The following is a 13,254-nucleotide window of genomic DNA, read 5'->3' on the forward strand; positions in this document are numbered from 1 at the left end:
TGACACGCCTCCAGGTAACAAGCCCCAAGGCAGAGCCTAAACCGGTTGGGAGGAGCCAGGGAGAGACAGAGGGAGCCTCTGCCGGCAGAAGCGGGCCAGAAGCCAAGTGGGCACAAGCTGAGACCAGGTAATGCATAGAATATATTTTAAAAAATAAAATAAAGACAAAGGAAAAATGGGGGCCTGAAATGTGACATGTGCACAGATAGAGTATTTAGGCCTGTGTCCTCTTTGCAAGGCAGTCAGTCACAAGGCCACGGGATGTGGTTCCCTAATGTGGTGACAAGTAAGCCACAGCAGCGATCGCCACGCCTCTGACTGCTCAGCACATAAACTTCACAAAGCATCTCCCTCAGGTGCTCTGCGCCTTCGACCAGTGTGGGCTGGAGGACAGAAATTATAATCCCACCCAAACACACACCATCTTTTCTTTTCAGATAAACTCTTTCTCCTCTAAGGATTTCCAAAGTGACTTAAGTATTTGAAACTTGCTGGTTTAAAACTCAAGTGAACAATGCAGTGAGTTTTCACATAACAGCAGAATCTAAGAGGGTCTTTCCTGCGAGGGACACCAATTGTCATTAATTCTGTCTCTGTAATTTGGTTGATAAAATAAAGTCCAAAGTCCCAATATGGTGCTAATAGTTAACATGTTCATCTGCTAGCGGGAAAAAAAGTAGAAGTTTGAGTCCACCCAGGGGTACCTTGGAAGAAGAGCCTGGCTATCCACCTCCAAAGAACCAACCTTTGTGAGCTCTCATGGCCTAATGGTAAGGAATTTTACTGTCAAACAAAAGGCACATGGTACAAATCTGTCAGGAGCTCCATGAGAGAAAGACAGGCAATCAATTCCTGTGTGATTTACTGACTCTGAAAGCCCTCTGGAGGGTTAGCTGTGAGTTGTCCCAACTCGACAGCACACAACAACAACAGCATGAAACATAGCTCTATTCTGACACATACATGGTTAGTGTGAACTGGACCCAAAACTACAGCAAAAGGTTTCTACGAGGAGGTGGGAAATGAACCCAGGATCACATTATATATGTGGCTTAACCACTGCACCCCAGGACTCCTTCTATCAACAAAACCTCCCATGACTAGTATCTTCCTAACTCAGATTCCCTTGAAATGGCATCAAAGTACAGCCAAGAGCACATGCACCTATTATAAAGGAAACTCAAACTTGCCCCTGCTCCGAAGGAATGACAACTTCCCATAACCCATCCCTTTCCTCCACTCACTTCCTCAGAGCCAGTTATAAAAGGAGGCATATTTCTTTCTCACATTAAAGCCCCAGAATCTCCTCTTGAGTGCCAAGACCCTTGCTGCAGCAATTTGTTTTACTCCCAAATTAAACATTTGTTAAAATGTCTACAAGTGGATTACAGGATCTGTCATCTAACCATTGTATGTTTTCTGATCGCATCCTGAGGGTCTGCTGTTAGCACGCTCTGTTCATCGGTTCAAGTACCTGTGGTGGCTCCTCTGGTTCCAGAAATAAGTGAGTGAGTGGAATTCATATCAGCGTGGTCTTCTGGCACCTTCTGCTACATTTGAAATAGAAATAAAATCCTTTCAAGTGACAGGGCAAAAAACCATGGTAGGTTGAAAATAAGGCGGAAAGGATCTTTTCCGTGGAAACTACAACCTAACAGAGCTTCAATGCCCTCAGGGGCCCCACAACCACAGAGGCAGGGAGCAAGACTTCGGCCATCTTGTCTGCCAGCTCTCTGAGGTGCAGACAGAGGTGGCCTGAGATGAGGACCTCTGTCCTCTCCAGAACGAAGGGACTGTGAAAGCAGCTACACTAGGGGCTTCTGAATGTGCACACCTGCTTTCAAAGCTCCACCTTCTCCCTTCAGAAGAGAGGAGGGAAGTGAAAACTGAGGAGGCCCTGTCCCAATTACTGTTCCAAACACTACTAGGAGCTCCTGAAATTGTCAGAACAAAGGGGAAAGCTGGGAAATCTTTGAAGCAATTGCCCTACATTACATGAAAGTGACACTGGTCCACGGTCATTCATTGTTCCGAACAGAGACACGGAGGCTTTGATGGTCATGAAACATATTTTCTGGGGCCTCAGAGGAGGATGGTGGGTGGGAGATTTAGGGAAGAATCTACTGTCTCCTGAGCGAATTCTATCACCTAGATGAGGTGACTGGTGGAATGGGGAGCTTTGACTTCTACACTTTTTCAGACAGACTTCTGGGTGTCCAGGAGACACTGTAGCCTGAATATGGGGTGTGGGGGGGATAGGGGAGTGTAGGTGGGTAGATAATGTCAGTGGCTACTCTGCATAGAGGAGAGGGAGGAGCAGGGACACAAAGACCACCCAGACCCACCTCTGTCATGGCCAGCTCCTCCTGCAGCCCCCGGAGCTGCACCAGCCAATCCGGCTCCAGGTCCCTGTCTCCTCGACGTCTTTCCAACAACAGAGGGTCTGACAGCTTCAGTTTTTCTGCTAGCTGTGCCAGGTTTCCAAGAGGGTTGTGGGCAGAAAGGGAGAGAAAGACACAGACATGGGAAGGCCATGGGGAAAGAAGACACAGGGGGTGGGGGGGGAAGAGGAAATGGAGAACTTAAATTCACATACAAACCCAAATTACAGAGTAACTGAGAAATGGTTAACTCGGGAAATTGTAGCATACATGAACAATTAACCCATCTTGCTGTTTGATACCAAATAATTAAAAAAACAAAGCAAAACTACTTGTGAAACAGCTTGCCTCCAGAAACTCTATGAACTTGGAGAAACAATGAAAGTTATACAAGTGTTCAGGTCTTTTGTTCATAGGGTCACTATGAGTCATCTATGACTCGACGACACTTAACAACAACCACCACCAAGGAACAAACCCATTGCCGTTGAGCTGGTGTGGATCATGACAAGCCTGTGGAGCAGAGTAGAACTTCACCCATAGGGTTTCTAAGGCTGTAAATCTTTGTGGGAACAGACAGCCTCATCATATCTCTATGAAGCAGATGGTAGTTTCAAACTGCCAACCTTGGATTAGCAACTGGTGCTTTCAATTGTACCACCAATTGAAAGATGAGAAGAAATGGTTAGTGGGCTCACTACTCTGCAGAGGAGTTGCTCAATTTTCAGGATCTAATGCCTGGGTTCGCTCTTAAAACAAACCAAAAAATTGAGAAGGCTGATTTTCTTATTTTTCCCCCAACTCTTCAGTTAATGAATGTATTATTATTATTATTATTATTATTATTATTATTATTATTATTATTATTATTATTTGTGTATGTACTGTCAAATCGGATCTGACAGGTACAGGAGGAGATTGTTCCTCCTTCTCCAGCAGAGCATCTGGTGAATTTGAACCACACACCTCTGGGATTGCAGTGCAGCTTCTTGCCACTAGGCCACCAGAGCTCACCTGAATTTTTCTTAAATTAGTTGGAACAACCATTAACCTGTCTGTTGTTCTGCAAGAACTATAGGTTATGTTTTTGTTGTTTAAATTTTTTAAATGTGCTCAACATGTGATAAGATAGTTGATGCATTATAAAGCATTTTAATAAGGGCAGTTTCCTGGTTTAATCACTAAATTGTCTTTTCCAAGCCCAGCTTTTATAATTGGAGTGTTCACAGTAACGTGCAGTTTTGCTACACCCCAAAGGCAGATGGGGGAGTGGATTTTTCACAGTGCACAGTGTCTTCATCCTGCATCTAATCCTCATCCCCAGAGCATCCTCCTTGGTCCGTGACGTCAGGTCTCTGCTTATCATATCTGGGCACGCGTAACTGGCATCCATGCCACAGCACGTTCAAAGAAGATGAAATGCAGTCTAAGCGGCTTTACAATGGCTTTCTCTGGACGTGGAAGATAAAACACCTGCAGAGAACCCTTTGAGACGCTCACCTTGATGAGTTCCACTAATAGCACAGGGTGACGGCTCTCTCTCTGGCTAAGGAGAGCCATGCTGATGGCTTCGCAGTAATGCAAGGCCTGGGACGTGAGGCCATAATCAGCCAGACGGGAGGCATAAAGGAGCTTGTACACCTGTGAAGAGGAACAAGTCCAATGACTAGTCCATTCAGGCAAGGAAAGAGAAGGCGAAAAATAGATAAGACTTCTCCAAAGTGAGCTGACTGCCAGCTTCCACTAACTCTGGCATCCAAATATCAAGGAGGGCCTGTGCCACTGGGGCATTAGATGGGCACAGCTCCAAAGCCAGAGGTTCCTGCAGCCTGGAGAAAGGGCTGGGAATTGCATCAGCTCAGGCTTCAAAGAGCCTGGTCACCATGGAAATGCAGCCACATGCTCACCGCCTGTTAGGCAGGCCCCACCTCTGACGGGCCTGGTGGATGTGGTGCTGGGCACCAGGCTCAGAGAAGGAAAGAGGGACACACAGAACCCACACGAGGACTTGAGACTCAGTGGGGTTCCAGTGGCAGAAATAAACTTTCATAAGACAAGAGTGACAGGATGGAATTCAGGATGAGGGCTTTGGAGTCAGACAGAAGTTTAGAAAGCCAGAGGATAGGAAAAATGAGCAAAGACAAATTATAAACTCAAAGCGGAAGTGGGGAAAAGTGTTGTAGCTTTGTGAGGATTGCAATCAGTGGCACATATTTTATTTTGTTAACGCAAAATAAGATGTGTATGAACTATCAAACGGAAATCCAATTTGTCCTATAAACTTCCACCAAAGTCACAATTTGGAAGAAAAGAAGAAATAATACACATAGAGCATAATAATACTATGTCAGATGCCTAGTACACATTCAATGAAACTAGTTAATATTTTTGCTGTCAGCCCCAAACATAAGCAAAACAACAGGGAGGTGGGAGAAGGGGTGGAGGGAGGCAGTGACCCTGGACACCAGAGGCGAGGCTTTGCTAGAGGAAATGGACCTTTGACAAAACTCTTAAAAAAAGAGATGACAGTATTTGAGTCATTTCTCTATTCATTGTAGTTAATTCATTTTTTTAAAAAAATTTATATTGGTTTGCTTACCAAGTTTGTATACATTGTGTTTCACACTATTCTTCATTCACGTTGTGTCTCATACAATCATTCCCGTTCATTATGTTTCATAAAATCAATCACCATTAAACTATGCCCACCATTACCACGTCTCTTCAGGTCCTCACCAGATCTTTCCCATTTCCTTCACCCCCTCCCTCTACCCACTGTGCAACCCTGTGGTTTCACCCCTACCTATCCTGACCACTCTGCTCCCACCCATGCCCCCTTGGATCCCATACATGTTTTACTAGTTATCCTTCTATTTTTACAATAATGGTCTTATGCGGTACATGTCCTACTGAGATTGCATTAGTTCACTCAGTATAAAGCTCTCCAGTCTCTCCCAAGTTATGTAGGATTTTTCTAAATTGTTGCTCCTGGGTGCTGCATAATATTCCATTGTGTGAATGAACCATAATTTCTCAATCCATTCAGTTGTCGTTGGACATTTAGGCAAGTTTCCATGTTCTTGCAATGGTGAATAATTAGTTCATTCTTAATAGAATGTTTGTTGTAGGTTTTGTATTGTGTGATTGTGTGTTGTTTTTGCTGAATACTTAGACCAGGCAATAAGAGAGATAACAATCATTAGGACAGATCTCCACCCTAAAGAAGATCATTCATATAGGAAGATATCTGCACATGGAAGAAATAATAATAATAATACAAGGCCACTCACTGTTGTCATCAAATTGATTCTGACTTCATGATGACCTCCACTGAATTTTTAAGGCTATAATCTTATCGGGAACAGACTGCCTCATTGTTCTCCTGTGGAGCAGCAGGTAGATTTGAACCAGCAATCTTCTGGTTAGTAGCCCGATACACAACATATTATTTCTCTAGAGTACTTTAATCATAGAGCAGCATGAGCTAAATGCTAAATGGGGGGTCTAATTCAAGAGCATCCTGGAAGTCTGTGGGAAGACGTAACCTCTATGGCAGATACTACTTTATTGTTACAGTCCTTGTGCCAGTTCCTTCGCACGTACCTTACAGAAAAGACCACTGAGGGCCACTATCGCAGTCAACAAGAACTACCAGTGAGGGAGACAGGGTATGAGGATACACAATGCTGTATGAGACCTGTTCTGTGCTCAACCAGAGGGCCTGGAGCAGAGGAGCTGAGGGGGCAGAGCCTGCAGTGCAGGCATTACCTGTAGAAGTGAAGGCCCCAAAAAGAAGGAAGAAGCATGAGGCCTGAGAGTAGGATACAGAAGAGTTTCCTGAGTTAGAAGAAGAAGGAATTCAGTCATGAGGACTCAGAGGACAGGGTGAAAGGTCCCCCGTGCCAGGCGTTGGTGCTCTCACTCCCAGGCAGGGTGACTGTGGAAGCTGAGGAGAAGCAGAGCTGTTTGGAAAGAGAAACACAAAAAGAACAGCAGACCAGGAGTGAGAGGTCATGACCAGGCCAAAAAAAACAAAGCGATTAAAAAAAAAACAAAATTAAAAAAAAAAATAGCAGTAGCCACTCACCCCTCCAAAAGACTCCAGGTGCCATTCAATCTATCTCAACTTTATAGTGACCCTCTTGGCACCAGTAGCCAGGAAATTAAAAGATGTATTGCAAGGGGAAAGTCTGCTGTTAGGGACCTTTCAAGGGTGCTAAAAAGCAACAGTGTCAGTCTTGAGCTAAAGTGCACCTAATCCAGGCCATGGTCCTTGCAATTATTTGTTATGCATCAGAGAGTTAGACAATGACTGAGGATAACAGAAGAAGAATTGATGCCTTTAAATTATCGTGGTGGAGAAGAGTCTTGAACATACCATGGACTGCCAAGAAAACAAATATGTCTGTCTTAGAGAGGGTGAAAACAAGTCTCTTCTTGGAGGCTAGAATTTTGAAGCCTGAGAAGGAGAACATGAGCATGTGGCCAGGAGACACTGGTCCTTGAAGAAGGACATCATGCTTGGAAGGGTGAAGGGACAGTGCAGGAAAGGAAGATCCTGGATGAGATGGATTGACACAGTAACAAGGAAAATGGGGCTTGGTGTGTCGGAATTAGTGAGACTGGTTCTGGGCAGGTCAGGGTTCAGAGCTGCTAAACATAGGGTTGCTATGGGTCGCAGGCAACTAGGCGGCACATAACAACAACAACATGACTAACCACACACACCCCTGCCTATCCTCACCCCTTTCTCCTACCCTCCCCCCATGGATCCTTACATACATTTTACTTCTTATCTATTTCTACAATAATGGTCTTATATAGTATTTGTCCTTACGGGACTGAGTTAGTTCACTTAGCATAATGCTCTCCAGTCCTTTCCAAGATAAGTAGTGATTTTCAAAATCATTGCTCCCGTGTGCTGCATTGTATTCCATCATGTGAATGTACCATAATTTTTCAATCCATACAATTTGTGGTTAGACATTTGGATTGTTTCCATGTTCTTACAATGGTAAATAACGCTGCTATGAATATTGGTGCACAAATCTCTGTTGTGGCTCAGTTCTCATTTTCTTGATTCCAGCAGTGAAAAATGGGTCATATGGAATTTCTATGTTCAGCTTTCTGAGGAAACACTAAACTGTCTTTCAGAGTGGTTGTACCATTTTACAATCCCACCAATAATATATATGAGGGTTCCTATCTCACTACATCATCTCCAACATTTAGTACTTGCTGTCCTGTTAAACTTTGCCATTGCTACTGGAGTGAGATAGAATCTCATTGTGGTTTTGATGTGTGTTTCTCTTATTGCCAGTGATTTTGAGCATTTCTTCATGTGTCCATCCAAACATCTTCCTTTGTGAAAAGTCTTTCCATGTCTTTTACCCATTTTGTAATTGCATTATCTATGTTTTTATTCTGGAGGTCCCATAGGATTCTGTAGGCTTTTGATATGAGACCCTTGTCTGAAATAGTATTGCCAAATGTTTTTTGCGAGTCAGTAGGTTTCCTTTCACTTTGTTAAAAAATGTTACTGATGCACACAGGGATTTAATCTTTAGGAGGTACAATGACCCTTTTAGACAGAGTAGAACAGCCCCATAGAGTCTCCAAGATTGTAAATCTTTATGGAAGCAGAGTATCTCATCATTCTCCCAAGGAGCAGTTGATGGATTTGAACCACTGACCTTTCAGTTAGTAGAAAAACACTTTAACCATTGCAACACAAGGGCTCCCTTGGGCCCCAGGATGGCAGGATGGCTTTCACAAGTCAGAAAGATCCTTCAGCAAAAGGGATATGCTTGTTCCCTTGGGATGGGCAAATCAGAAATTGGCTATCTAAAATGGGACTGTTAAAGCACAAGGTGCGAAGTAGCTGGCTTACATACTTACATAAATGTAGTTGTTAGTAAGATGATTGTAAGGGGGGGAACCCACAATACACATCAGCATAACACAATGTAAGTGAAAGATTATATAAAACACAATGCACATGCATGAAACACAATGTATATAAATGATTGTATGCAAACCGATAAAAATATGTAATTATTATAAAAAAATTTTAAAAAGAGGCGGGCAGTCACCAGCAGACAGGCTTCGGAGACCTCTTTTGCTTCCATACGTTAAAATGCAGGCGTTTATGGGACATATGAAGAACTCCCCACGCTGAGGCTGATGGATGCAGGAGCTTCCCCTTCTTGGGGCTGATGAGGGGAAGCGCAGCCTCTGACTTACATCTGCTGTGTCAGGAGAGCAGCAGCTCCTAGCTCTCTGCCAGGTCCCTGAGGCTGCTCGGATGGCAGCCCTTCACTCACCTGGAAAGAAGGAATGAAGGACCTGGGGCGGCCCAGCATCTGGCAGTACTCAAAGATCTCCGTCCTCTGGATAGCCTCCGTTGTTGCAAATTTCAGAAACTCTTGGCTAAGACCAGGGAGATAATGATAAAAGAAGGTGAGGTCTGGGGTGGGGGAACGAGAACTTCGGGAAGGTAGCCAAGCATGCACTGTATTCATCCGGGGGTGGGGGGGGGTGTTTCTGTCCAGAGTTGACTAATCTCTGGTGGTGGTGAAGTGGGCACTCAGAGGGGTGGTCCTGTGCTGCCTCCCTGAGGTCAGAGCAAGCACTCTGCAGAATGCTGCCCCAAAAGCCTGGGCAGGGTGGGGTCTCTGCCTTGTTACAGGGCAACCAAAGACAAGCTCAGCCTGGAGGCCCCTCGTCCTCATCCACGCCAGCCCAGTAGGCCCCGAGTCCTCATCTTGGGCACCTGAAAAATTAGCCTCCAACAAAGTCAGTCATGGTGCTTTAGGGTCAAAACCAACTCAGTGCTGACCCTCTACTGGGCTTTAGAGCCTATAAATCACAAGAGAAGAGACTGTTCACCTTCCTCCCTCTCAGCCCTTAAGAACGTGGGCCTGAAAGTCCACCCACATTCTGAGCAAAACCCCGCCTGTTGGCCACGAAGTCCTCCTCCTACACACACTGAGAGCTCACCTTGCTGCTGTTGCTGTACAGTCAATTCTGACTAGAGAGACCTTACTGGACAGAGTGAGACTGCCCCATATTATTGCCTAGGCTGCAAATCTTTACAGAAGCAGACAACCACATGCTTCTCCAAGGAACAGCTGGTAGGTTCAAACTTCTGACCTTGCGGTTAGTAGCCATGTGTGTAAACACTTTGCCACAAAATCTCCTGAAGTGTTAGTCCCCCTGAAGCCTGTTGTTGTTGTTATGTGCCATTGAGTCACCTATGACTCACAGCAACCCTATGTACAATCGCTCTGAACCCTGCCCTGTCCTAAGCCAGTCTCATGGACTCTGACACACCTACCCCATTACCCAAATTACCATGTCAATCCATCTCATCCGGGGTCTTCCTCTCCCGCGCTGTCCCTCCACCCTTCCAAGCATGATGTCCATCTCTAAAGACTGGTCCTTCCTGGTCATGTGTCCAAAGAATGTGAGACGGAGCTTCAAAATCCTAGCCTCAAGGAAAAACTTGATTTTTCCTCTCTAAGATCTGCTTGTTCTCTTAGCAGTCTATATACTACGTTCAATACTCTTTTCTAGCATAACTCAAAGGCATCAATTCTTCTTCAGTCATCCTTAGTCATTGTCCAGCTTTTTGATAATTGAGAAGACCATGGCCTGGAGCAGGTGCACCTTAGTCTCCAGACATCATTGCTCTTTAGCATTTTGGAGGTGTCTCTGACAGCACACTTCTCTAGTGCAGTTCAGGCCCTGTGAAAAACTATCCTGTACCCAGGCCTGTCTAAAAGAGAAGACGATGTGAGGCTCTATGAATGCTGGCAAAGGAAAGTAAGGCAGACTGTAGGAAGAACTGAGGGGCCAGAAACCCAAGACCGTTCATATGGCAGATACTTCAATCAGGAAGCAGCCTGGGTGAGTAGCATGAGAGGGGGCAACAAGAATCTCCACAAATGGGGGGGAGGTCTGGGCAGGGAGAAAAGTGCAACAATGAATGAATGGAAATCCAAAATTAATTAAAATTAATAAAATACAATTTAAAAAAAAAACAAAAAAAGAAGTCTAAAAAAAAAATACTTTATCTCCAGAAATCTCTTCTTGAAACGTAACAGGGGACATATGTTAATTGATACCCTGACACAAAGGGATTTCTGCAGTAAGCACCACCAGAGGCCAGGGCCTGGAGAGAATGGGCTGAATTGGGGACAGCCCGATAGCAGCAGCAGTAGGCAGCTCAGGACACTAGTTAAAGCAAAAGTTGTACAGCCTGACTGTCTAGATTCTAAGTCCAATGTGACTCCATGATGGTGGTCTTTCCTTATCTTACCACCACTGCCATCAAATGGATTCGGATTCATAGTGGCCCTCCATCAGGTTCTTGAGGCTGTAAATCCTGAGATTGCCTGTCTTTCCCATGAGGGGCTGCTGGTGGATTCAAACCACTGACCTTTCAGCTAGTAGTATAACATACAAGGTCCTAAGACACCAAAGCCCATGTACTATCTTAAACACATAATTATAAACCTTTCTGTGCCTTACCTTCCCTCCTGTAAGAAATAAAAATTCATAATAGACCTCCTTTGTATAATAATTTTAATTATTTTAATTTTAATAAAGGGGAAATGCAAATAAATTGACAAGACAAAAAATTAAAAAAAATCCACTTGCTCTCAAGTCCAACTCAGAGAACACACACAGGCAGAATAAAACAGCTCCACAAGGTTTTCAAGGCCATGACCTCTCAGATGTCGATCCCCCGGCCTTACAATGCTGGGTGGGTCTGAGCCACCAATCAGTGACTAGAACATCAGTACTCAGAAAGTCTAAAATATGACGAAGACTAAGGAAACCCAAAACAGGGTGGGCTGCTGGGTCTGTTCATCAATTTATTCATTCTCTAAAATCTTATTAAGGTCCTTCTGTGTGAAGTCTGAACACTGTGGCCGGGAGGGACTATGTGACTGGTGGATTTCCAAGTAGTTTATGTGCCAAGTCATTATACCCAAGGCATTAGCAAAAACCAAGGCCACAGGAATTGATAAAACATCAATTGGCATGTTTCAAGTAATAGATGCAGCTATGGATGTGCTTATCAGTTTATGTCAGAAAATTTGGAAGACAGCTACCTGGCCAACTGACTGGAAGAGATCCATATTTGTTCCTATTCCCAAGAAAGGTGATCCAACAGAAAGTGGAAATTATCAAACAATATCATTACTACACAAGCAAAATATTGTTGAAGATTACGCAAAAATGGATAGAACAGTACATTGAAAAGGAACTACCAGAAGTTCAAGCTGGCTTTAGAAGAAGCCATGGCATTGGGGATATCATTGCTGATGTCAGATGGATCCTGGCTGAAAGCAGAGAATACCAGAAGAATTTCTATTTATAATAGTGTGGATCACAGCAAACTATAGCTAACATTGAGAAGAATGGGAATCCCATAATACTTAATTATGCTAATATGAAATCTAAACCTAGACCAAGAGGCTGTTGTCTGAACTGAGCAAGAGAGCTCTGCATTGTTTAAAATAGAAAGGGTATATCCTTTCTCCATACCTATTCAATCTGTATGCTGAGCAAATAATTCACAAAGCTGGACTCTGAAGAAGAATGTGACATGAGCATTGGAGGAAGAATCATCAACAACCTGCATTATGTAGATGACATAACTTGGCCTGCAAAAATGAGGAGGATGTGAAACGCTTGCTGTAGAAGATCAAGAACCACAGTCTTTGATATGGATTGCATGTTAAAAAAAGGGGGGGGACAGTGCCACGTCTAAGGACTCACGACTCTTTTTATGCTCTGTGTCTGGTCCAAGCGTGTATATCAGGGGGAAGGAGTGGCCCCTCTCCTTGGTCCCCCACTCCTCCATCCAGTTTTCTGCAGCCCCTGGGAGCTAAAAGGACCCAGCAGCCAGCCCCAAATGTGTACACTGAAGGCCACCCGTTTCAAGGGGGTGTGGACAGGATTGGGGTCACAGGAAAAGATCTAGCCTCTCTGATTTGAGAAGGAGCAGTCTGTGAATAACACTAGTAACAGGGCTGGGGCGCTGGCTCCACCCTATAGATTTGTCTGTGCTTTATTGTTGTTTTTAAACCCTTTTCGTGCAATATCAAGAAGTATCCATAGGTCTGCTGCCAGAAGGAAAGTAAGTCCTTTTAGGAAGCCTTGATAGTGATACCCAGCACTGGGCGTTAGCTGGCTGGGTGATGGTCTGTGTGTGCATATGGTCTCTTCTCCATACCTGCTAACAACTGAGCAAGGCCAGTGTAGAAGACATTCTGGCTATTTTTCTTTCTCCCCAAGAATATAACCTTCCCATGGAGGTAATTAAGTTTCATTTGACAAGGTTGCTCCCCCTCTACCCTACCCCTCAAAAGTGACACCCCCTCACACTTCTTTTCCAAGGTTTCTCTGCTGGCTGAACTCCTTTCTCCCCACTTTTGAAGACAAGAGCACGCACAAAGAGGATTCCCAGATGTAGAAGCATCCAGAAACTTCTCTAACAGGGTAAAAAGGGAAGCCACAGACTGGGAAAAAGTTGTATCTAGAATTTATAAAATACTCGAGCACCACAACAAAATAAAGGTAAATAATCCAGTTGAAAAATGGGCACAGGATATGAACAGACACTTCACCGAGGAAGACATTCAGATGGTCAACAAGCACATGAAGAAATGTTTGAAATCCCTAGCTCTGAGAGAGATGCAAATCAAGACAACTATGAGATATCATCTCACCCCAGTAAGACTAGCAAAATTTAACAGAGAAGCAAGCAACAAATGCTGGCAAGGTTGTGGAGAGACCGGAACCCTTATTCACTGTTGGTGGGAGTGTAAAATGGTGCAACCACTGTGGAAAGCGATGTGGT

General features: G+C 44.2%; 1 protein-coding gene across 1 annotated transcript in view; it reads right to left on the bottom strand.

Moving 5' to 3' along the window:
* SEC16B (SEC16 homolog B (S. cerevisiae)) overlaps positions 1 to 13,254 on the bottom strand; it is a 71,423-nt gene that overhangs the window by 11,874 nt on the left and 46,295 nt on the right. Inside the window, exons 14-17 of the mRNA XM_006887715.1 lie at positions 8,705 to 8,810; positions 3,882 to 4,022; positions 2,346 to 2,468; positions 1,475 to 1,550 (exon numbers count right to left, since the gene is read on the bottom strand). Coding sequence (XP_006887777.1) covers positions 1,475 to 1,550; positions 2,346 to 2,468; positions 3,882 to 4,022; positions 8,705 to 8,810 — 446 coding nt within the window. The remainder of the gene's footprint in view (positions 1 to 1,474; positions 1,551 to 2,345; positions 2,469 to 3,881; positions 4,023 to 8,704; positions 8,811 to 13,254) is intronic.

Source organism: Elephantulus edwardii, unplaced genomic scaffold (assembly GCF_000299155.1).
Source record: "Elephantulus edwardii isolate Elephantulus edwardi_28Jun2011 unplaced genomic scaffold, EleEdw1.0 scaffold00061, whole genome shotgun sequence".
NCBI classification, from domain to species: domain Eukaryota; kingdom Metazoa; phylum Chordata; class Mammalia; order Macroscelidea; family Macroscelididae; genus Elephantulus; species Elephantulus edwardii.